The following is a 23,739-nucleotide window of genomic DNA, read 5'->3' on the forward strand; positions in this document are numbered from 1 at the left end:
AAATCAGCTGCCCGCTTTGCACGGGGCAGGTGATTAACCCCTGACCAAGGGCCTGATGCTCCAAGGGCCAACCCAGATGGGACTTGGCTCTCAGAGGAATTTTAACCCAAAACAAGATACTGGCTCAGTGTGGGAGGGACTAGGGAAGATCCCGCATTACACCTGAGGCTGGGCTTTGCAGCTCGACCCTTTCTATCTATGGACGCCCCTCTGCACGCAGCGATGCCAGCCCGGCCGTTAGCCTGTAAGCTGAGACGTCTCAGCACCTCCCGACTGTCAAACGGCCCCAGAAAAGAACGGTTTCCCTGCACTATATTTGAAAAGGGGGCTGAGGACCAGCACCAATTGTCGCAGGCAGCTCAGCACTGCCCAAGCCCCTCTGCCAAACACCAGCTCCAAGAAATCCTAAGGAAGGATTGAAACACCTGACATTAAAATCAGTTCAGTGCAAGAAAAAGCGGTCGGGTCTCTTTTGCTTTCTACTCCCCCGGGGTCTGGCATTCCCCCCTGCAACTGCCAGGGCCAGAAATGGTTCCTACAACTAAAAGACGAGATTTTTTTAGGCAAGAACCTTCAATCTCTTGAATATTGACTTGGATATTGAGTTGTCTGCATCCTGGGCATTGGAGCAGGGGTCTTTGGGGGTTTGGAGATGCATCTTGCTAAGAAGTCCTGATTTTGCTGTCCCATGAGGGCTGGCATCTCTCTCCTTGTCCAGTCCAGGATTGCTTCTCTCATGGTCACAGGCTGAAGCGCCTCCGCTTGCCCTCAGCCTCCCTGTCCCAGCAGGTCCCGGTGCACCCATGGGCATCAGGCAGAAGAGGGGCAGGTGGAGGATGTCACGTGGCACCCCATTTTTGGGAACTGGGACAGATCACAAAGTACCGAACAGGAAGGAGAGTGAAGCATCAGTGACAAAACCAGAATAAACACAAGTGACCTGAACCTGCACGTCCTCAGCTCCCTGGAGCAAGACAACCAGGCCAGAAAGAGAAGTCTCTCTGGAGGAAGGTCCCTCTCCAGCAAGGTGGGAAGCCTCTGCAGGACCCAGCCAGTCTCGAAGAAGCCCACCGGCCTCCTCGGAGAGGTTTATTTGCTCTAATGCTGCCATCCAGTGGGAGAAACGCCCCGGTGTGGAAAAGGAGCTCTCGGGGTCCAAGCAGAGGCAAGAGGCCACAGGCTTGGCCTTCTCTGGGGAGGAAGAGGAGGGTGAGGAGCCACGCAGCCCCTGCGCCCCAGCGCAAGCAGGGCCGAGGTGGCGGGGACACTCCGGTCCCCTGTCTCGGAGCTGCTGCAAACCCGGAGAACCCACGGGGCTCAGTCCTGGCAGGCAGCCGCCGTCGGCCCCGGCTCCGCAGCGAGAGCTCCAGCTCGCAGTGGTGTCTCCCAGCAGCTGGATGTTTGCAGTATAAATACATGGGAAAACACGATGTTTGCAGAAAGGCAAATTCCAGCTTCTATTTATCAGCACCGGGGCTCACAGTAAAGAGGAAAAACAAAAAAGAAAAAGCTTCCTGGGCTTGGTTCAGTGAAGCGAAACAACTTTGGCAGTGGTAACAAAGCAGCACGACGGCAACTTTTGCATCTGTGGTGGCCAGAAACCCCGAGAACCCCACAATGTGCCCATTTGTTGTCACAGTGGGTGGCTGGATTCCCGCAGAAAGGAGCTTTCAGTGGAAACATTCAAAAGTTCAAACTCTTTTAGCAACGCAAGGTTTAGCTTGCTTGTGCGACGGGCACAAAGGGACAGTGTTTCCCCGGGAGCAGGGAGGTTTTGTGGCTGGAAACACGGCTCTTTTCTTCTGCAGGCAGAAGCCGTGTGAGCAGATCCGAGGCGTTATCGAAGGCGTTATCACAGTCAGAGACTTGCCTCAAAGGGAGAAGAGAGTAAAGGTTTGTGCATATGGGGGGGAAAAAAAAAGAATTTGGGGATTTCTTCTGGGCAAGGGAGCTGCTCTCCAGGTGGCTCCAGTTTCCAGGAATTTAGGGGAGTTTTCTGCAAAATCAAGAGGAAAAATACCCTAAATTTTTGTTTTCGCTTTGTGCCCACATGAAATTTCTCCTCTGTGCATACAAATAAGCTGCTCTTTTCTCCGGAGAGTGCAAGTGCTCTTTCCTAGGCTTGAGTCCAGCGCGAAGCAGATCCTGCTGCCCCCCAAACCAGTAATTACCCAGTAATCCTAATGATTCACCAGCAGCACACCTGCGATGCTCCAGTTTACAAGCCTGTGTCCTGGCAGAGAGGTGTTTTGAAAGCATCCGCCACCACTGTGAGTTGGCGAAGGCAATTTTTTCTGGCTGCAAACTCAGCCCTGAGCTGGGGCCGATGCTCAGCAAGCAGCTGACGTGGGGGCCACCCCGCTTATAGCTGTAAGGCTGGTGCCAATCTCTTCAATTAAAAAATGAATTTAAAAAAATCAATTAAAAAATTTAAATTAAAAAACCAAGCTGGCTAAGCGGTAATAAATATATGTGTTATAGTTGTGTAAGCGGAAGCTGACAGGAGGTATTACAAACTATAAAATGAGGCTCTTTGACGTAGGGCATCTAATCCACATCTGTCCAGTCCAAGAAAACAGCCATACTCTAAGGCTAAGGACTGCACACAGCTCATCGCACTGAAAATCTTCCTCACCCGTGACTGTTCATGTGTTTCATTTACGGTATAGGCAGAGCCTAAAAGTAGAAGAGAAAACATTAAGGGTTTGGGCAAGACGAGCCAAGGAATCGGCCGAGGCGCCTCTCGGTCACTGCGCCTGATGTGGAATAAATCTCCCGATGGAGCAATGCCAGCATGGGTGAAAGCACAGCCCGGGCTGGTGTTTCCAAGGGGAGCTAGGAGGAGCTTTTGCAGCCGTGTTTCCAGCCTGGGAAGTTTGTGAGGAGGCCAATATTCACAAAAATGAAAGCACAGCAGCATAATAAGTAAAGGGCAGCTCCACCGATTCCCTGTCACGTCGCAGAGCTGGGAAGGACCTGAAAGCCGCTGTCAGAGAGACGCAACTTGGGGAAACCCGCCTCAGAGCAGGAGACCCCCAAACCTCCGTCCCCTGGAAGGGACGGTTCAGTGTCACCCCCTGGACACAGTCCCTGACAGCAGCAGGCTCGCGGGGTGTAAAAGGTGTCGAGGCAGTCGGGGAGGCCAGACCACAGCCCAGGTGAGGTGCTGGGTGATTCGAGCCAGGGCCCTTTGTCCCAGGCGATGTAGAGCAGAGCCACCCCCTCATCCCTGCGGTGCCCTGGACAGCAGCGACCGTGTCTCAGTGGCAGGCGGAGGTTGCCCCCTCTCCCCGGTGTGCCCTGCTCCCCCTGGGCCCGGGGGGACCCCCATGCCCCGCTGTGCCCTCCTCTACCTGTGCTCAAGAGGCAGCTCCTCCATAGGCAGATTGTGCCCGGCTCCCCCCCAGTGTCCGCAGGGCACCTTCCGCATACCCGGGGGTGCGCAGCTCCCCCTGTGCCCAGTGCTCCTGCCCCCCCATCCAGATGTTCCCAGTTTCGCTATTCCCGGTGCTCCTGGGACCCCTATACCCAGGGATACTCCAAGGACTCTATTCCCAGTGCTCTCGACACCCCTACACCCAGGGGTGCTCCCTGCTCCCCCACACCCTGTGCTCCCGGTTCCCCTGTGCCCGGTGCTCCCGGGACCCCTATACCCAGATACGCTCCCGGCTTTGCCTTCCCCAGTGCTCCCGAGACCGCCGTGCCCTGTTGTCCCGGGACTCCACGCCCGGTGCTCCCGAGACCCCTATACCGAGATGCGCTCCCGGCTGCTCGGTGCTCCCGGGACCCCTATACCCAGGGGTGCGCCCAGCACCCCCGCTCCCGGTGCCGGACCGCTGGGCCCCCAGGCCGGTGCCGGGTACGGACCGGCCCCGCCGCTCCTCTCCTCTCCTCTCCGCCCCGTCCCGTCCCGTCTGGTCCCTCCTCCCCCGGGAAAGCGCAAGCGCGGCGAACCGAAGGCGCGTCCTGCCTGCCGCACCGCGCCGGGGCCGCACCGCGCACCGGGGCCACCATGGCCTCGGTCGGCGACTTCTTCCGACGGAGCCTGCGGCGCTCGGGCCGCAGAGGTGAGCGCCGGGAGGGGCCGCCGCGCCGCGCACCGGGGGGCGCCGGGGTCCGTCCGCTGCCGCTGCCCGCTGCCCGCCCCGGCGCCGCGGGGGGCTGCTGGCCGGCGGAGCGGGGACTTTCCCGGGCAGCGCAGTCCGGGTGCAGCGGAGGGCACCGGCACCGGCCTCCCCATGCCGCCGGGCGGGGGGGATCCGCGGCCCCCAGCTCGCACCGGGTCGGCCACCTTCAGCCCTGCACCCCATCCCCTGGGAGCGTACCCCATCGCAAAGGAGTTTCGTCCATGCCCTGGGGGTTGCACCCCATCCCCTGGGGGCATACCCCATCGCAAAGGAGTTTCGCCCATCCCCTGGGAGCGTATCCCATCCCAAACGAGTTTCACCCATGCCCTGGGGATTGACCCCGGTTAAGCCAGGGCAGCAGCCCCCACACGCTCGTCTCTAAAGGCGTTCGTGGCCCTTCACCGGCCGAGGGTGCAGGAACATGGCAGGCAGGGCACGCCGGAGCGGCGTCACAGCCGGCGGGGATTGCAGCCACGCAGGTCAGCGCGAGCCCGGCTGGGACGTGCCAGGCCCGGCCTGAGCTAGCTGCGGGCATCCAGGAGGGCACGGTGCCCCCGAGCACAGGGCAGAGCCGCAGCGCCGGCAGGAGATTTCAGAGGCCAGGGCAGAAATTGGTTATTTGTGAGCATTTCGGCAGTAGGGGAGCAACAAGTCAGGGTTTTCTGGGCCACCTGATTGTAGCTCACGTGGCAGCGGTGGGTACCAGCCTGGATTCAAGCCAGATCTGGATTCATCTGCAAGGAGAAACCGGGACCCACAGCACAGAGTAGGCTGGGGCAGCCAGCGGCTCTTTGGGGTTCGCCGCGAGCCCCCCTTGGGGACTGTTTTGTGCCTCCGCACCGAGGCGAGTGCAAAACCTCGCGTGGTTTTCGAGCTCAGCAGAAACATTTCACCAAAGTCAAAGCTGTTTCCTCTCTGCCGGGGGGCATGTGGGTGCCTGCGTGGTGCGCGCAGGGCATGAAGCGAAGCTCCTGCCCGCTGCAGCAGGGCCGGCTGGAGCGTCCTCATGCAAATTGCCGCGCGGGGTTGGGAGATCGCATCGTTGCACGATGGCCCGGGAGTGTTTCGGGCAGAACTAAACAGGTTCTGCCAGGCCACGGAGCGGGTGCCGGCGCTGCCCTCGGCGTCGCGGAGAAGGAAATCCCCCTCTCGGCTGGGAAGCCAATGGGGCGTAGGCAGGCGCTGTTTGTGCTGCGAAACTTTTTTTTTTCTTTTCAACGCAGGCGATCCTGGTGCCGTTTCCACGTGCGGGCACGGCAGCCTTTGTTCTCGCCAGGCCACCTGCGGTGGGAGGGAGAGGTGAAAATCCACAGCACCTGCAGCCTGTTATCTTGCTGCAGCCGCAGCCACACTCCCGGGACCCACGTCCCCACTGACCCCCACCACAGGCCGGGTCAGCCGAGAATGTTCCCCTCGTTGCAGGGATGAGGGAAGGGTCGCAGCTGTCTCAGCGCCATAGCCTGGCGCAGGAGGACCATGTCCTCCATCTGAGTGGGGTGATCCCCAAGTCTTCCTGCTTTGGGATAAGGCACGACAGTCGTGGCTTGCATGGTCTCGCAGAGGCTTGCCAGCAAGTGCATGGGGCCCACCTCCCCGAGCATCACTGGCTGCATGAGGGACTGGTAACCCGGCTGGTCAACTGGGAGCTCTGAGTACTGATGCTATCTTAAACCAGTCCAACGCTGTGGGACATTGCATGGCCCCATACATCCCCAAAGCCCCTCGTCCAGCCCGGCGAGGCGGTATACTCTTGTAAGGAGTTAGGATATGCCCACGAGGGCTTTGCAAACAGACCCGTGCTAGCTCGTGGCTCAGAGGAGGAGGTCTGCTGGGTAATGCTCCCGGCAGGACTTGCTGCACTGCTCCGTGCTTCGGGCGGGAGCGCGGACCCGTCTGCGAAGGCAGACCCGTGGCCCAGCATGACAACAATGTGGATTTTTGGAAATCCCGTTGATAAGATTCAAACGCAGCTCTCGCTTGGCAGTGGGTCTTGTATTCCTCAAATATAGGGGCTGCTAAAAATCCCATGTTGGGCACATGAGGGACGGGGTAGATGGGACCTAGCTGGGCTTTCACTTTACCCTGGTGGCCGTGAGGTTGCTCCCAGACCATTCGCTGAATGAAGCATGGAGCAGGCAAACACCAAGCACTAAGTTGAAGCATCTTGCTCTGCTGTCACCTGGGTGTTTGCATGCTGGTGACAAACCACGAAAGCATCTGCATCTGCATCTCCTCCTCGAGGCACTCCTGGGCTTTCTCCCATGTGCTTCCCACTGCTGCGCGGTGGGGGACAGGAGGCGGCTCTTCAGGATGAGTTTTGCCTTGCCAAGAGGAGCGACTTTGACTGCGGAGGTGGAGCAGCCTCGGGCAAAGCTGTGCCGTGGGTGGCTTCACACACCACCTTGGATTGGGAAACACGTTTCTGTTCCTTGGAAAGGGACCACGTGGCTGGTGGGGTGCCTGGTGGGATGGATGCTGCAGCTCCTCCAGCTGGGCTCATGTGGTGGAAAGGGTGGAAACGTGCTTCCAGACTAGAGGTGCTGGCTAGAGAGCCAGAAACATGAGGGGGGTGTCCATCACCCACGTGCCCCATGTAGTTAGAGGATGCCAGCGCGGCTTTTGGTGGGGAACTGGGGAGAGAGAGGGACAAGCCGAGCGCTGCCAAGCCCAAACGGGCAGCCCACCGCAGCCGAGCTACGGCACAGCCGAAAGAGCCCAGGGCCAAACTCCAGGATGCCAGGACAAATTGCAAGAGTTGTTTGTTTTAACCTAACTACAGTTTATTTCCCTGCTAGTTATTCCTCAGAACAGCTCATGCATTCCCGTTCCAACTCCCGGCTGTAATCAGAGCAGAGACCAAGCTTGGGACATACTCACTGCTGGGAATTGGAGAGTTAGGAAGTCGCAGGCAGCTGCCGGGACAGGGAAATGCTGCTCAGCCTCGGGTAGCGCTCTTGCGATTTAACTCTCATCCTTCCCAGCCCTCGCATCATGCTGCCCAGCTGTGATCATCGTGGGACCCTCTGAGATGGCAAACGAGGGCTCTTTGCATTCTGGTTTCTAGTTTTTCGGGTTGTGGCAGCTGAGGCTTCCAAGCTGTGCTCCCCGACCAGCAGATCAAGAAATACGATGTAGTCTCAGGGAATTGCTTTGCTTTGGGAGCTGCATCTTAAGGAAAACTCTCAAGTCCCTTATTCGCAATCAGCAGAGTTCCCAGGACTAAGGGCATCTGGCATGGAGAGGTTTGGATTCATTTTACTGGAGGCTCTGGAGGCATTCGAACAAGACCCGGGCTGTTTGTTTGCTGGGTTTTTGACCTAAGGAAATTGATTCAGAGCTCTAAAGCCATTCCTACACCTTCGCCTCAGGTGTCTTCTCCAAAGATTTTCTGCTCCCTGGGATCCCAGGTGCCAGCTTCGCTCTGCGCCCTCGCTTGGATCAGGGTGAAGGCAGGCTCGGAGGTGTCCGCCCCCACCCAGGTGCTGGGGCTCTTCGATTTCATCTGACAGACCCACAAAAGCCTTTCTTGTTGTGCCAGGGCCATGATAACTCCTTGGCTTTCTCAGGCACCTTTTTTTTTTTTCTTTTTGGCTACAGGACAAAAAGAGGATCCTCAGGCTGCAGAAAGCAACCCCTCGCAGGGGTCCCAGGGGAAGGCAGGAGATTGCAGCTCTGTCTTCTATTCAGCTGGCCAGTTCTTCTTCGAGTACCTGGTGGTGGTGTCACTGAAGAAGATGCCGGACGGACATTATGAACCCAAGATATCATACCAGTTCCCAAAGGTATCTAGTCCCACGTTTCTGGGCATGGGAGATTTATGAAGTTAGCCGCAAGCCGTGGGGACTTCTGCAGGAGCCGTGAGACTTTTTCAGCTTGCGGAAGACCAGAAGATGGGTCTTCTGAAGTTAAGAGGAAACAGGGAGGTTGCTTCTCCCCCATTCCTAGAGCCAGGGAGAAGGGGAACAGAAAAATACCACAGCACCCTGGAGCTGCACATCCATACCTCAGGACTTTGCCTGCCACAGGCTGGGCTCTGATGGTTTCTCCCTGCTATCCCACCCCAAGAGAAAAAGCCCCTTGGTGCTTCCTGGTCTCATGTTTCCCAAAAGGGAGACCTCATTCCCGGTCCTGGGAGCACCAACAGCAAAATCACATCCCAGAATGGCAGCACATGGGGGAGAGCCCCTGTTTGCGGAGAGGTCCATGGCAGCGGCTCTGGGTGCCTCTGCTTTGCCCCGTTATCCATGGGGTAAAAACACCAGAAATTGGGACTTTTGGGGGTGCTCATCCAGGGCTGTGCAGATGCCTACTGCTTCTGCCTGAGCTGGCGGTGGCTTTGGGCCACCAGATGTGCTCTGGGGTGCAGGGGACGTGCCCAGGGTGCAGGGGAGGCTGCGAGCACCCTCTGCCACCCTGACCTGGGGCATCACTTTGTTCCAGCGCGAGAACTTGCTGAAGGGCCAGAAGGAGGAGGAGGAACGTCTCTTGCAAGCCATCCCCCTCTTCTGCTTCCCCGACGGCAACAACTGGGCCCCCGTCGCCGAGTTCACCAGGTACCTGCCCCGCTGCAGGGGGCTTGGCTCGGCCACGGTTTTCCAGGACAGAGAGCCACCCTCGGGGACCCCTTTCCCCCGGCAGCACCCTGAAACTGGACCCCTTCTCCCCTTGCAGTGAAACCTTTTCTTTCGTCCTGACGAACGTGGACGGCAGCCGAAAGATCGGCTACTGTAGGCGGCTGCTGGTGAGTGTCCTGCCGTTGGTGCCCCCATCCCCGTGTCAGCGGTGGCCGTGTCACCCCATCCTCATGCTGGGAACGCAGTCCCTTCTCCCATGCCCGAAGCACAGTCTGGTGCTGGACGGAGGAAAGCAACGTTGGCAGTGTTTGTGTAGCCCAGGGCTGGCCCGAACACCCAAAATTGGCAGCGTGGGGCCAAGACAGTATAAGAAGGAGCAAGGAAGGAGCTGGGTGCTCTCGGTCATGTCCCCAAAAATTGCTTCTGAGCATCCGATGCCTTTCTCAGTGGGGCATTCATCAGGGAAGGAGATGGCCGAGTCCCGCTCATGGATTTGGCTGACCTGGGGGATGCGAGTCATGGGAGAGGTCTTCTTTGGTGCTAAAGCACGGGCGTAAGGCCACAGGGCTGTGCACCATGGCTCGGCAACTTGCTGGATCCTGCCACGTTTACGTTTCCTGGCAAACCTGCCCGGTTCTGCATCCAGGGCCGAACTTTGGCTGTTTGCATAAGCTGGATGTGTCTGGAAGGTTGAAACGGCAAACAGCAAACGGCCCCAGGATAATCCAGTTGGAAAGGAAAACAACAGACTGGGAAGTCGTCCCACTGGTCCTCGTTTCAGTAGGAGGCAGGATTAGCCTAGGAGATGGTGGAGAGCGGGGCAGGAGTACCAGCAGAAATATCTGTGTCAAGCTGCTACACCGGTCATGCCTGCACAAAGGAACGGGAAACGGGGCCCAAAAATGGTGCTTTGATTGCACTTTGAGTTTCATGTTGAAACACCTATCATGGGCAAGTCAGCTCATTTCCGAGCTGCTGCCAGCAGGCTCAGGAACTTGGACCTGGGGCTGCCTCCAAGGCTGTGACTTGAGAGCCGCTTCCTTTCACGTGGTGCAGCGGGGCCAGCATGCATGCCGCGGAGATGCTAAAACCCTTTTTCCCTTCTTTCCTCTTCCAGCCAGCTGGCCGCGGCACCCGCCTCCCTGAGGTCTTCTGCATCATCAGCTGCCTGGGCTGTTTCGGGCTCTTCTCCAAGGTAAGGACACGGTGGCTCCGTCCGACTTGGCAGTGGCCCAGGAGCCACAGGGGCTGCTGTACCTGATTCCCACTGTCTGCTGGGGTTTGACAGCCCCTTTTTGCCTCCCCCAGATCCTGGACGAGGTGGAGAAGAGGCGCCAGATCTCCATGGCGGTCATTTACCCCTTCATGCAGGGCCTCCGGGAATCGCCCTTCCCGGCTCCAGGGAAAACCGTCACCATTAAAAGCTTCATCCCCGAGTCAGGCACAGAGGTTGGTGAGGGTTTCAGGGACGGCTCCCGGACTGTTCCGACAAAGGGAGCCAGGGCTGTCTCCGGGAGCACCCTCGGCATCTGCAGCACCCTTGGGTGCTTGCCAGAGCTGTAGGTGGTGGGTTGGGCTGCTGGAAGCCTTTTGACCCAGGGGGCACAGGTGCCACCTCGCACCCAGGACGGGAGGAGGGTGACAAGCAGTGAGGATGAGGATGGGACCCAGCAGTTCTCCCAAGGAGAGACATGTGATGCCGCCCCAGGATTGCTGCTGCATCGGCCTTGAGCTGGAGCCAGAGGTGCATTTCCTTACATCTGGGTTTCTGAAACGGCACCTCGAGCACTTACATTTTGTCCCAGAAGTTCCCAAGATTTCTCCAGTGTGGAGGAGAAAACCCAGCTCCACCATGCAATGTTAGCAACCCTGGCACAGATTTAACCCGCTCCTGTTGGGTCTGGGCCAGCTCTAGCCTCAGCGGCAGCTTCTTCTTTACACCTCGGTGCTCAGTGCAGCCTTGGCACCCACCCCACCCCAGTTTAGTGGCAAGGGCTTGCAATTGCTGCCGTGCAAGCATCTAGCAAGCCTGAAGCCAGGGTGGGAAAGAGGGGGGGACCTGCCCTGGCACCAGGCCCGTGCATGGGTAAATTAGCCTCAATGCTGAGCACGGGGATGCATCCGAGAGCGCAGATCTGCGTCTCGAGCACCTTTTGCCAGCTGGCTATCAAGCTGCAAGCGATTTCTTCATCCAGGAAGGCTTGTGCAAGTGCTTTGCCCATTGCTCAATGCTCTGGCAGCGGGCCAGGCTGCCGGGAACGCGGCAGGGGGTGAAGGAGAAGGAGGGTGCGCAGGGCTGTTCTTCGAAAGAGCTGCACTTTGGGGCACCGGGCAGGAGCAAGGCATGGGAGATAAATGGGAAACTAGGATGAACAGAGGCACTGCGTGCCGGATCCTGCAGGATCCGGGCTGGAAAGGGGCTGTTCAGCCCTGCCGAGCTCCGTGCTGGCAGCGGGGATGATGCCGCTTTGCTGGAAGGGTGTTGGAGCGCATGGACGAGGGGAAATTCCCACCTCGGGGGAAGTTTGGGAGAGGGGCCAGGGCTGTGTGATGAGCTAGGCAGTCCTGTTAACCCTTTGCTAGCCACTGTCTCGGAGCAGCACCCGGCAGAGACACAGACCAGGCTTAGCAGATTGCCAGCCAGGGCCAAGCTGGCCCACAAACGCCCCTTAGAGAATTAGCCTCTGGGACATCCTTGCTAGCAACGCGGCAAGTCTGCCCTCGCAGAGAGCCTTTGGAGGGAGCTTGTGCGGCTTTTATAGCAGAAGTCTTGCCCTAATCCCTCCTCCCCATTCCCAGGGGACTTTCTCCGCTGTTGCTCTCGGGCAAGCTGCCAGCTGCTCCGATCCTGACATGTCTCTGCTGATCTCTTAGCAGCGACTGATGAGCATTGAAGAAAAGAAGCGTTTTGGTTAAAAATCCAGTGCCCCGCTCGATAAACCCCACAGTGCAGATCCCCGCTAGCTTCCCCAGCATCCTCAGCATTGCACATCCTTGTTTCCAGGGAAATCTCCAGGCAGGACAAGACCAGGTTCATCCCTTGCAGGAGGAACTTGCTAAGGATGCTGCAAACTCTCGGGGCAGGTCGGGGCAGCACCAGGGGCGCTCATGGTCATTAATAGCAATATTGCAGAGCGGGTCCTCAACTGCCACTGTCGCGGGTCCTCAACCGCCACTGTTGCGAGTCCTCGTCCCATGTGGTGGGGCTGGCGGCCAGGTGCATGAGAGGTCCCACTCTCCCTCCCCAGCTCATCAAGCTCACACGGCCCGTGGATGCCCACCTGGAGCACGTGGAGTTCCAGGCGCTGCTGCAGCGGCTCAGCCCCCAGCTCATCCTGCACATCTTCGCCTCCGCCGTCCTGGAGCGGCGGCTCATTTTCCTGGCAGAGGAGCTCAGGTGAGTCCCAACATGTTTAGGAGTGGGGGGGGAAAAAAAGAAAAGAAAAAAAAACCCTCTGAATGGAGCGTGGGATGCACAGGAGGGGATGCTCCTCCTCGGAGCTGTGAAGTCCCCTTGCTTCCTCGTGCAGCGCAGGCGCGACCAGAGCGCAGGCGCTGGGCATCCCCGTGACGGCTCCTTGTCCCGCAGTGTCCTGTCGCAGTGCATCCATGCAGTGGCCGCTCTCCTCTACCCCTTCACGTGGGCTCACACCTACATCCCCGTGGTCCCCGAGTGCCTGCTCGACACCGTCTGCTGCCCCACGCCCTTCATGGTGGGCATCCAGATGCGTCACTTGGAGCGGGTCCTGGATCAGCCGATGGAAGAGGTATTGTGTCACGGCAGGGAAGGTGTCTGGAAGGAGCCGCTGGCTAATCCATCACCCTAGATTTCTGCTGGTTCTGGGGTTGAAAGCTGTGGTCGGGCCCTTTTCCCAGCCGAGGAAGATGGAGGTTGGGGCTTCTTGTGTGTCCCCTCCGTCCACAGCTGGGGCAGCACCTGGATGCTGCCAGGCCCCCAGCATCAGGCAAGCCCTGAGCCTTTAGCCTTGGGAGAGTTAGAACCAACTGTTCTCTGGTTCCTTTTAGGCCCTGCTGGTTGACCTGTGCAAAGGGAAGATCCTCCAGGCGGTAGGTCCCCGCTGTGCAACGCGTGGCTTTGCCTGGCCTGGGTATCCCTAGGAAGGGCCCTCTTTCCCCGTCCTTCCCCGCCGCACGGTGGCTTTCACACTGTGGCATCGGGGATGTCTCGAGGTCACCCATCCGGGAGGAATTTCCCACAAAGGGATTTCTCCACTGAGAAAAATCAGGCGGCAGCAGCGTCTGCACGGGACACGCGTCCCGCAGGTCCTCGGGCAGCCCCGCTCCCAGCATCGCCACCGCAGCCTGCAATAATTAACGGGCCCCCGCGGAAAACCCCGCTAACGACTGCCCATTCCCATGGTGCCCGGCAGGGCCGGGTGCTTCAGCGGTCCGTTGCCTTGCAGGTGGGCGACGAGGAGGAGATCTTGCCCGCCAAGCTGCAGAACGAGGTGCTGACGTCCCTGAACCGGCACAACAGCAACAACAACGTGCAGAGTAAGGCGATGGCGTGACAGCCGGCCAGACGCGCGCCAGCTGCCCTCTGCCAGTGGCTGGAGCGCTCAGCGAAATGGCTTTCCTCTATGTACCTGGTTTTGCCCTAATTTGTAATGAAATGCAGCCACAGGTAGGGAATCCCTTGGCCTTTTTTCCCTGCTCTGAGAAACGGGCGAGCAGGAGCAACTGATTTTGCTGAAAAACTCAGTTTTTGCCAACGCACCAGAGACAAAGCCGCTGCCGCCCTGGAAAGCAAACGCAGCGCGTGCTCCCTTGGCAAAATTAGCTAAGGGCTGGTCTTGGTTCACTGGCAGATGGAGATTTTAAGCAAATAGTCCTTTCTGGGGATACAGAGACTGCGAACCAGTCGGGGTGAACCAGGTCCATCCTTCCCGTGTTTAGCGGTCCCATCCCCACCTCTCACGCTCTGTGTCCTCTTCCAGCGTCCGAGCAAGTGAACGCGCTCGTCTCCGAGGCCTTCGTGCAGTTCTTCGTCCGCATAGTCGGCCACTACGCCTCGCACATCAAGTGGGGCAAAAACGGGCAGGGCACCTTCCAGGAGCGAGCGTTCTGCAAAGCCGTCGCCTCCAAGACCAACCGCAAGTTTGTGAAGAAGTTTGTCAAGACCAACATGTTTTCCCTATTTATTGAGGAAGCAGAAAAGAGCAGGATCCCCCAGGAAGGTAAATGTCGCCGTCTCTCTCTTTCTCATCCCGAAATTGCAGCTCGGGACTCTGCCTCGGAGGACGCTCAGGGCAGCGGGTTGCACCAAGCTTGCCCTCGGCAGCCACGTTTCTCCATCCCGGACAAGCAACCAGCTCATGTTGGATCTTGCCACTTGATTGGGGACGGGGCAGGATTAACCAGAGCACAGTGTTTAGATAAACACGCCGGTAGCAGCGCAAATATTTGGCTTGGCTGCGGGAACAGCGGGCCCTGACGCATATCTGCCCCCAGCTCCGGCGTGGGGCCGTGCTGGCTCCAGCGCTCCTTCCTCCTTCCCGGGAATTCAGGGGGCACCGGGTAGAGCGGAGCATCCTGCCAGCCCGGTGCCCGCGGTGGGTCCCTCTCTGTGACCTGCCCGGGTGCTCGGGGCTTGGTTGCTGCTTTCGCTGCCCTTTTTGGGGGCAGACTTTATCGGGCAGGCGCAGCCCAGGGTTTGCCTGGGGTCCCGAGCGAGGAGGGGGCACAAGCCCAGCTTTCTAGTTATGTTCTCGGTCTGCAGCACCTCTGCGGGTATTTGCATCCTCAGCGCCTCCTGCTTTCTCACTCCTTTGCTGGCTGCAGAGGAAACGCAAAAGTTGAACAGGAACGAACGGCTCAAAGGCTTACGTTTACCCAGCGCCCTTTTCTTGCCCGCAGCGTATTTCCAGCAGAAAATAGCAGAATACCACGAACAAAAGAAGCACCGAAGGGACTCCTGAAGCCCAGCCCGGGGAGCGAGGAGCAGGGCTGGGGCTGAGCAGGTCTCTGCCAGCAGACCCGACCCGCGTCCCGTCGGCGGGCAGAGCGCGCCGGACTCCGCCGGATTCATCCACCAGTGCCTGCCCATCCGCCTGCACCTTGCGGGCAGCACCGGACACCAGTTTCTACCACCCCCCCCCTTTTTTTTTTCCTCCCCCTCAGGGCACGATTGCACTGGAAAACTCTTTTGCACGGAGCTAGCGAGCAGGCTGTGATTTCGTTTCCAATCTTGCTAGCATCAGGGACAAACCGCGGCTCTCGCGGCGCCCGTCGGAGCCGGCGGGACCTCGCCTGGAGACGCAGGGAAGTCAGGGAGCAGGCGCCTGCCGGCCGCAGGACGGCAAGGGTTGGAGAGTAAATGTTCAAGAAAGAAAAAAAAAACAGGAAATTACTTCTAATTAAAACAAAGCTAGATTTTGCAAATAAGTTACGGCCCATTGCATGCGTTTCCAAGGTTTCTATTATTAACACTTGTTTCACTTTATTTTCTATCGAGATAGGCTCATTGCTCGGTAGTGGCAGGAACTCAAAAGTCTCGGCGAATTTTAGGGCTGTTTCCTCTGGGGCAGCTGTTACCGCTGCGAGCAACGCTCCCAGTTTAGCTCTTTGAAAAAAATGAAAATATTCTCTTCCAGCAGGTTATTTATTTGTGCTGTAATCGAACTGCGAAGGCCACAGGGCTACGTTTGGTAGCGGAGGGAAACAGCAGAGCAACAGCCCTGGCTAGGGAGGAAGTTATTTGTTAAAATTCAACAGCAAAACACGTCGACGTCCTACTTTTTGCTGGCTTCGGTGCCAAGTTCTCTTAAAAACCTTACAGCTCATCTCAGCGCCATCTCTGAAAGGTGATGCCTGCAGCGGGTTTAAAGCTAGATTATGGTCCTCGCCCTTGGCTAAGGCCTTCAGCCGGGGCACGAATACCGCAGCATGGAAAGCTGGCGCCGGCTGCGGATCTGCCTGCTTCTTCCCAGCCAAACCGGGTCCAGATGCTTCTCGCCCAGTACGCAAGACGTAGCTTCGTCCTCCTAGCCTGGGTCGCGCAGCCGACCCACCGCCTCGCTCGGTACCCGCGGGATGCGCGCGCGCGTTCGGGCGTTTATCAAAAGCGGGCGTTGCTGCAAGCTTTGCCGTAGCGTTGAGTTGCCATCGAGCGTCGTGGTGAGAGTGGTTTTTTTTTTTCTTTTTTTGTACAAAAAAAAATATATATATAAGCAGGCTGGCTGCCAGGCAGCCTTCGATTTCAGAGCTGTTGAGCATCTAACGAAAACGAGACAGATGCGAAGGGCATTTATTTTAAAAGTAACTGCGTTTGTGCAGTCATGCACGGGTGTGATGGAAAAAAAAAGAGCTGGACAGAGTACAGAAACTGTGAACAAAAATGAAACTTTCTAGCTGTGGTGAAAAAAATTGTTTATTTTTGTTCAAACCCAATGTATGTTGGGGGCAGGGAGGGGACTATTTGTTAAAAGATAGAGGGTTTTGGCACTGCAGATGATTTTCCCTGGTTCCACAAGTTTCCCCTCCTGGGTAGAGAGAATGCTACAGGTAGTTTACAGGACATTAAAGATTAGTTGTTTTCTTTTTTTTTTTCCTGTGCTTTTTTTTCATTTAAAAATGTTCACCTGCCAGCAGAAAACAACAAAGCAAGTCAAGGGCACCCATCAAGAATTGTCCCTTTTGAAAAGACCGCTTGTCCCCTTTCTCCTGCTTCTTTCGTTGCCCTTCGGAGAAGACACTGACCCTTTCGGTTGGGAAGTGCAACACAACATCTCAGCGAGAAAAATGGGAAGCCCTTGCTTTGAACGTAGCTCCTTAGTAATGAAGAATTGGAAGTCACATATGGGACTGGATTTTATGATCTGTGGTGGCTTAACCTTTGCATGAGGAAAAACTTTATAGAAGGTTAGTCCTTAGCTGCTGAAGAAAGCGATGAAGATGTGCAAAAACTAGTCCTTAAGTTTAAAAAAACATTGTTCAAATGGAGCTAGTGCTAGAGATCTGGCAAGGGTTAGCTACAGCGAGTTAAAAGGGTTGGTTCCACTTGCATGACTGTCGGTCAAAGAATAGGCCGAAATACAACCTTTTGTTACTTAAAGCACATTTCCTTTTATTATTGTAATCAAGAACATCGTTCCTAGCTGTGTTTCTCCATCAGCTAAAGACAGACAAATGGGGACAGCAGGGACAGGCACACAGCAAGGGGGCTTTCTGGCACTACTTTTTCCCCATCCCAGCATGAGCTTCACAGCTGTAAGTGGCTCAGGATACTGCAAAGAGAGAGAAAATGAGCCCAGACCCTGAATCTGTTCCAGGACCCTCCCCAATCCCCCTAACTCCTACCGTGTCTTTTCCCCTTCAGTACATTTTTACTCTTCCTGAAGGCTCTGTCCTTGTTCCCTAAGCCCTGTGTGACTGATGCAACTCTGGAGCAGCAATGTGTATAGCTTCTTGAGTTAGGTTGGCCTGGCATTGGAAAACACCTTGATATTGCCACGTTTGCTTACTCATCAGGCTGGTGCAACCCAGCAAGAGCTTTTAACATCCTCTGTTTCCTGAGCAGAGGGTAGACAGACTGGATATCGCAAGAAGCTTGCACATCCCAGTGATCGATCCAGATCAGCAAAGACAGACAACACCGTACTGAAAGTCAGGGCAGATGCTGAAGAAAAATACCCTATTTATTTCTTCTCTGAATTCGTCTGCTTCTCTAAAACCAGCTGCTTGTAGCTGAGTGCATTGTGTTTGCTGTTGTAGATGCTCGGCTGCTGTTTGTTAGCAGCAGGGACACATCCAGCTGGGTTCAGGTCACATTGTAGTGTACTAGCAAATCTCCCAGCATAATTTTAAGTTCTTCTTCCAAATACCCCTGCTCAGGATCTGTCTAACACTTGGTCTGAATCTGAAATAGTAAATAAAACAGTGCCAAGGAATGTTTCCCGGAACGGGAAAGCACTCATTTATTCTGCTAAGTTGTTAACATACTTCCCAGCATAGTATTAGCCAACTAACACTCGTACAAACAATTCCCAGGCACAGTTTGGGAGTCAGCTCGGGAATCATTTCTGAGTTGCAGTTCGATCCCTGCTATGCAGCTGCCCTGTTTGGGAGATAAGTTTCACGTTATGGCGTGTGCCAGCTGGCCTCAGTGCAAGCAAACAGTCCTGAGTATATTTAACCTACCAGGGTCAATGCAGTCATTATTGCTAAGTGCTTTCAGATTGCTCCAGTGCAATAACAGACACAGCTCCTACCTCACGTCATTTCCCCACCTGGCTATAAGCTCTGGAACTTGCTGCAGTCTTCATTTCCTGCTCTCTGGAAGTGATTAAACTTCTCTGCAACTCCATCCCAACCTCAACATGCAGCACAGCAACACTGGACGTACCTGGTCTGGTGCAAGCAGGGTAGGAGGGCACGAAGCGAAAAATAGTTGCATGAAATAAAATTTGAGACAGTCAGATTAAACAAAAACAGGGCCTTCTGAAGGCAATCCTGCCTGTCTCTCTCCTGTGTTATGCTCCCTGCCTAAGCAGGGGAACCCCTTTATCAGTTCTTCAAAAAAGAGGCACTACTGCAACACCACGTGGACACTTTCACCTTGCCTGTGTGGTTTTAGGGGAAAACGTGCCCAAAGGAGAGCAGGTTACATTTGTTTTGAAGATTTACACACAGGTCTTCCTTGTGCCATGCCCACCAAATGCAACAGGAAGTTTAAAAAAAAAAAAAAAAAAAAAAAAAAAAAGCTTGTCACAAAATCAGGCTGAGCATACGAAATACGGCACAATTTACTCAGTAATCCTGTTCCCTTTCCCAACTCCTTGGACAGCCTTAGGTCTACATTGCCTATCTAAGATAACCTACAATTACAAACAAGACAGTATTGTAATGTGCAAGTGCCAGGGGTAAAGTTCATTTATTCCATTATTACAGGCATTTATACAATACCTATATCCATAGTAACACTTTACGTAGCTTAGATTACAAGCAGTAACATTTCAGAACAGAGGACTATCCCCTGATAACACTGAAACTTTAATCAGGACAGAAACGGCAAATGGCTCCTGGCTGGCTGAATACTGAGGGCAGTCAAACTTCCAGTCAAGCTCAAGAAAAGGTGTTACCATATTGCATTTTGTGAACATCGGTAGTCTTTAGTTTAGACGCGTTTCCTAAGAAAGCACGGTCTGAACCAGCCCTTTCAAGATTTTAATTCTTCACTATACCACAGCCTCAAGCATCACTGATAAATTATTTGGAGCAGCTTAATCTTAAAACCCTAATGACTGAGAGCATGATTCTACTTGCCTGCATTTTGGACAATCGTTTACACCCTAGCGACGGACTTTCTGAGCTACTGCGTTTTGCAACCCCTTTGTGCTGCTGAAAAGAAACAAATGGAGCATGAAAGAAGGCAAGCCCTCAGAGCCTTAACATTATTCCAGTCTTGCACTTTGCCTTGCTCACCCCTTGAAGGGCAGCAATAGAGGCCAGACTATCCAAATCAACCCTTCACTCAGCTGAATATAGTTGTTTAAGACTAAATATGGTGGTTATCTAAATTCTACTTTTTTATAAAACTGTGATATTGAAGAGTCAGCTGCTACCTTGCGCTGGAGGTGTTCACATTATAGAGGCACTTGGACCTTAACATTTCCAGGACACTTAAGAGCTGCGCCCCAGGTATGCCCAAAACAGTCACAGTCAGGGTAAGGAAACCAAACTCTCCCAAAGGCTTCTGTCTGGCAGGAGCCCTTTGGGAACCCCCAATGCACACACATACGGTCAGGTCCCCAAGAGAGTCCCCTCCATAAAATAGCTGCTTGCAGGCTTGTGAATGGTTGGGAGCTCAAGGGCTCCTCCATGAAGTGAGGAGGCCTACATTAGATTTCCTCCTCATCCTGAAGAAGTTTCCCCTTCCCTAGCGCCCCATTCCCCAAGCATGACCCAGAGGGTCACAGGAGCAGATCTCCAACTCACTTCTGTTGAAACAGCATCATCCTGCAGGAAGGAACCCAAGACTGTCTGGGCCAGAGAAACTGCAAGACCAAACATGTCCAGGCGCTAAAGGCTCAGCTGAGGAAGTCAGCTTGCACTTCCTGCAACATATCAACAGGGACCAGGACCCAGTTCCTCCCTCTCAGAGGGGAACATTTCAACAGCTAGAGCCACACTGCTTTTGTGTTCTCTCTCTAGCCCAAACATTCCTGTGCTCTCTCCAAGGACACAGCTCCTGGAAAACTCCCCCCTCTATCCATGACAGCCCTGGCACCAGGTACTATCCTAGGGAGATGGAAAAAGGAGTTTAAAAGCTCTCTAGGTTGAGGAAGGAACTGAATTTTCTCTCCCACTTCCCAAGCAAGTTTTCTAATCACCAGGGTATCACAGGAAATACATGTCATCACTTCCCACAGCCAAGTGGGGTTTTGATTTATTGGTGTTGTACTTCTATTATTCTTAAAGTGAGCTGTGCTCAGTTCCTTGAAAGGAGAGACATTCACCAGTGTCTTCAGGCCTGTTGTGGCTCTGCATTCCCTATAGACAGAGGCATCTTCCTACCATCCAAAGATGCTTCACAGTCAGAGGGCCAGGATTTCAGCCACTGGGTTCGTAGCATTTCCCACCGACTGTCCCTGAGCAGCTCCCTGACGGCCACAGCAGAACACGCTCTGGAGGCGCTCTCTGTGCTCTGCACAGCAAGCCTAGGCACTTAATTCAGGGTTTGAAATTCCCCTCTGAATGCCGGGGCCTGTGGCGCATGCTGCGGCACTTCACTTGTTAAACCCTCTGTTAAATTTAACTTAGCCACCTTGACTCAGTCCACCACATTTAAAATGTTATTTAAAAAAAAAGTGCTATGTAGCAGAGAAAGCTCTTAGAGACCCTGGGATGATAGCACTATACACAAGTAAAGCATTTGGAAATTGCTTTCTAAACAGCAGGATGGATTGCACTTCTTAAGTTTAAGCATTTCTCCCAGCAGGACAGAGCAGCAGACACAAAGACAACTGTTGCTCTCAGAATTCTTATTTATTAAGAGCAGAAAGGAAATCTTGCTTAAGTTTTATACATAAAAAAGTAAACAGTAAAATTTTCTTTTTAAAGTCTTTCCACTGAAGAAAATTGAGAAATAAGCTGTCTTTTAGATAATGTTTATTTAAAAAAATAAAATTAATTGACAAAGATACCACACTATTTTGCATGCCAGTCATCCCTTCCACTTGCAGTACCCTGCTCAATGTATTGTTCTTTAGCATTAAACTGCTTTCATCAGCAAAGCATAAGCAAATGAACCACATCAACCTGGACTCAAACCTTGTCAGCTACTTCAGCTGCACAAGCTAGTGCGATATCTCTGTTTTTACCAGCTCAGGTCTTTAGTAAATAAATTTCAAGTGGACACTAAACAAGTATTTCACTAAGAGATGATGAAATATTAAAATTAAAAGCAAGTTGTATTGCAGCTTGTACTTATACTACATTAGAAACTTGAGTCGTTTGGGGATCCATTCACCATATATAGATTATTTTGTAATCAAGGTAGTTACAAAGACAGAGCATTACTCCCTGCATGCTTTCCTGGGCATTGAACCAACAGAGTTGACTACACGTAGAGTTGACTAGGGTGTACTTGGAATTCACTCTCTCAGGCAGGAGACTAGTTAAGGAGTGTTACCGATAACAAAGAATAAAAGTTATACAACATTGATTATCATAAATTAATTTGTTCTTATCTGCTTTTGCCTTAGTCTCCTACATATCTTCATATCCCTTGACGTAGAAAGCCAACTTTCTTATCTCTCCATATGGCGACCCCCCATTTACTAATGGTGATTAGAATGTGTGGAGGAGGACTTGATTCTGAATACGTGGATGTGCAGATGGGCAGCAATCTGATTGCACACACTGACACAGTAACGAAGCAAATCAAAGAGAGAAAAGATCTGCCAAGGGAAAAAAAATTACATGTGTTTAGATCTATGTCTCCATGACAGAAAAGTATCACATGGTTCATGATCTTCAGAATAAAAGCACTCAGGGTCTGCTTTTCTAGAACCAAGTCTCCGGCTCTGCCTTTACTGAATGTTTATTCCTACAGTTTCTAAAGATATTGGGTTTTCTTCCAGCTTTATAAAACCATTTTAAGTCTAGAGTCAGGGGGAGGGGAAAAGGAGTTTACTATACAGATAATATGAAGTGCCCCATTAACTCTGAATAGTGATAACAGTACATATCAGTTCTATTTATTAAAGGGGTTTACACTGTTTTAGTAGAGTAAGCTTGAGTGTTCTGTAAGCACATGTTTACCTTAAGATTTTTCTTAACATTTGCAGCTAGTAATGACAGATGTACATGTCAAGAGATTAAGGCATAGCCACACACTTCACTTTACTACATTCCCTTACTAACTAGGCATCACCACAGATCTTCAAAATATTCAAAGCTTAGAATAGAGTATTTGCTACGTGGCTTTAAAAGTCTGTTTAAACTATGCACAGAGTCTACACTACCAAGCAAACCCTGTTTACCTCAGTTGGCATGAGCCCTATTTAAAAATCAGCTCAGGAACATTCCCAGACCACCATCCTCTAGGGGATTAAGCAAGGCTCAACCAAGGCAAACAGTATTTGTGAAAAAGCACTGAAATGCTTGTAACAATTGCTGGCAAACAGAAATTGAGCCCACACTTACCAGGGCAATCCAAAGTACAATATACTCATCAATAAAGCTGTTAAAATACTGGTCCAGAAACAGCAGTGCTGGGCCTATGAACGCTGTGTCGTGCAGGTGCATTTCACTCTTGGTCATGTGTGCAACCTACATTAAAAAAAAGTTTAAGTAGTAAACATACTCCAGCAAAGGTAGAGTGATTTCAGAATACACAGCCAAAAAAAGTTTTCATCCAAGTAACATTTATTATGAGCTATATCAAGTACTTAAGTAGCAGCAGTAATCCTGTTTAGCTATAAGAGTGTACAGCCACACAAGATGCAAGGTTTGCAGAGAAGAAATATCTTTCATTAAGACAAAGAACGTAGCTATAGGAAAAAAAATTTACACTTTTTCACCCGTAAGTTTTTCCTCTTGCCAGAAAGAAAACAGTAAATGGCAAGAGAAGAGTGAATTTTTATGTTTAGTTGAGTCTGGAAACAAAAATTCACAACTGCTAGATCTCAGAGACCCTTGGTGTTCTTCACACCTCACCAACTGATCGCTGTCTGATGAGGATAACCGTCTCTCTGGTATAAGTTCAGTGATCACACCTTTTCGTGCCTGAGCACAGCCTTCCTGCTCTCCCCCACGTGTGCACACACACACACACTGCACAGAGGCTGTCCTGCACCACATCCTCACTTTTACCAACACAACTGTTTATGTGACTGTGGGGTGAACAGGTCTTGGTTAAAAATAACCCTTTCTTTCCCTGTGAGTTATGTCCAACACTGATCCAATTCACATGGCAATACAAGGTACGTCTTCAGAACTAAGGAGGTGGTGTGGGGCAGCAGCTCTGCGTTCAACAGGGCATCCCCTCCTCTCTTGGCAGCATTGCCATCTGTTCCCTGGTACAAACCAGTTAAACAACTGGAAAGAAATAACGGCAGTTACAATTATTAAGGTAAATTCCAAGTAATTGTTCTAAATGTCACATAACTTTCGTCAGAACTCTTTAGCTGGCTTCAGCAGTTCTTCCTCTGCTCCTTCCTCCAGCAGGCTCTCCTCCCCTCTGCACCTGCACGCGGGGAGGGTTTCGGCCAGCTCTGTTCCCAGCCCAGTTTATCAACCACGTGCACAAATGCATTGCAGAAATGTGAATGAACAGCTGGGGAAGAGGAACAGAACTTAGGGAACTGTAAACTGTACTGGCACTATGTAACCACGGCCTGAGCTTGAAGTTTACTACTCCTGTTTCAAATGCAAAGAAAGGCTCATGTTCTATTCCCCTTGTCAAAGAAGTCGTGAAGCGCAAGCACTGAATCATTTCAGGAAACAAAACAGGATAAAGTCAGTCGATGAAACATGCAGAGAACTTTAAAAGCTACAAAAAGTTCTACTGCAGT

General features: G+C 53.2%; 2 protein-coding genes across 13 annotated transcripts in view; one reads left to right on the plus strand and one right to left on the minus strand.

The window, feature by feature from the left end:
• Positions 1 to 4,012: 4,012 nt before the first annotated feature.
• DENND2D (DENN domain containing 2D) lies at positions 4,013 to 14,640 on the plus strand. Its single transcript, XM_068917852.1, has 12 exons — positions 4,013 to 4,067; positions 7,725 to 7,909; positions 8,568 to 8,680; positions 8,799 to 8,868; positions 9,819 to 9,896; positions 10,010 to 10,150; positions 11,950 to 12,098; positions 12,291 to 12,468; positions 12,728 to 12,769; positions 13,093 to 13,216; positions 13,660 to 13,899; positions 14,579 to 14,640. The coding sequence occupies exons 1-12, from the start codon at positions 4,013 to 4,015 to the stop codon at positions 14,638 to 14,640; spliced, it is 1,437 nt and encodes a 478-aa protein (XP_068773953.1).
• A 6,173-nt stretch (positions 14,641 to 20,813) lies between these two features.
• Positions 20,814 to 23,739, minus strand: part of CEPT1 (choline/ethanolamine phosphotransferase 1) — a 32,468-nt gene continuing 29,542 nt past the window's right edge. For all 12 annotated transcript variants that reach the window (XM_009667307.2, XM_009667308.2, XM_068918101.1 and 9 more), the window contains exons 8-9: positions 22,370 to 22,495; positions 20,814 to 21,621 (exon numbers count right to left, since the gene is read on the minus strand). In XM_009667307.2, the coding sequence (XP_009665602.1) occupies positions 21,502 to 21,621; positions 22,370 to 22,495 (246 nt within the window). In that variant the 3' untranslated portion in view covers positions 20,814 to 21,501. The remainder of the gene's footprint in view (positions 21,622 to 22,369; positions 22,496 to 23,739) is intronic.

Source organism: Struthio camelus, chromosome 24 (assembly GCF_040807025.1).
Source record: "Struthio camelus isolate bStrCam1 chromosome 24, bStrCam1.hap1, whole genome shotgun sequence".
Classification (NCBI taxonomy): domain Eukaryota; kingdom Metazoa; phylum Chordata; class Aves; order Struthioniformes; family Struthionidae; genus Struthio; species Struthio camelus.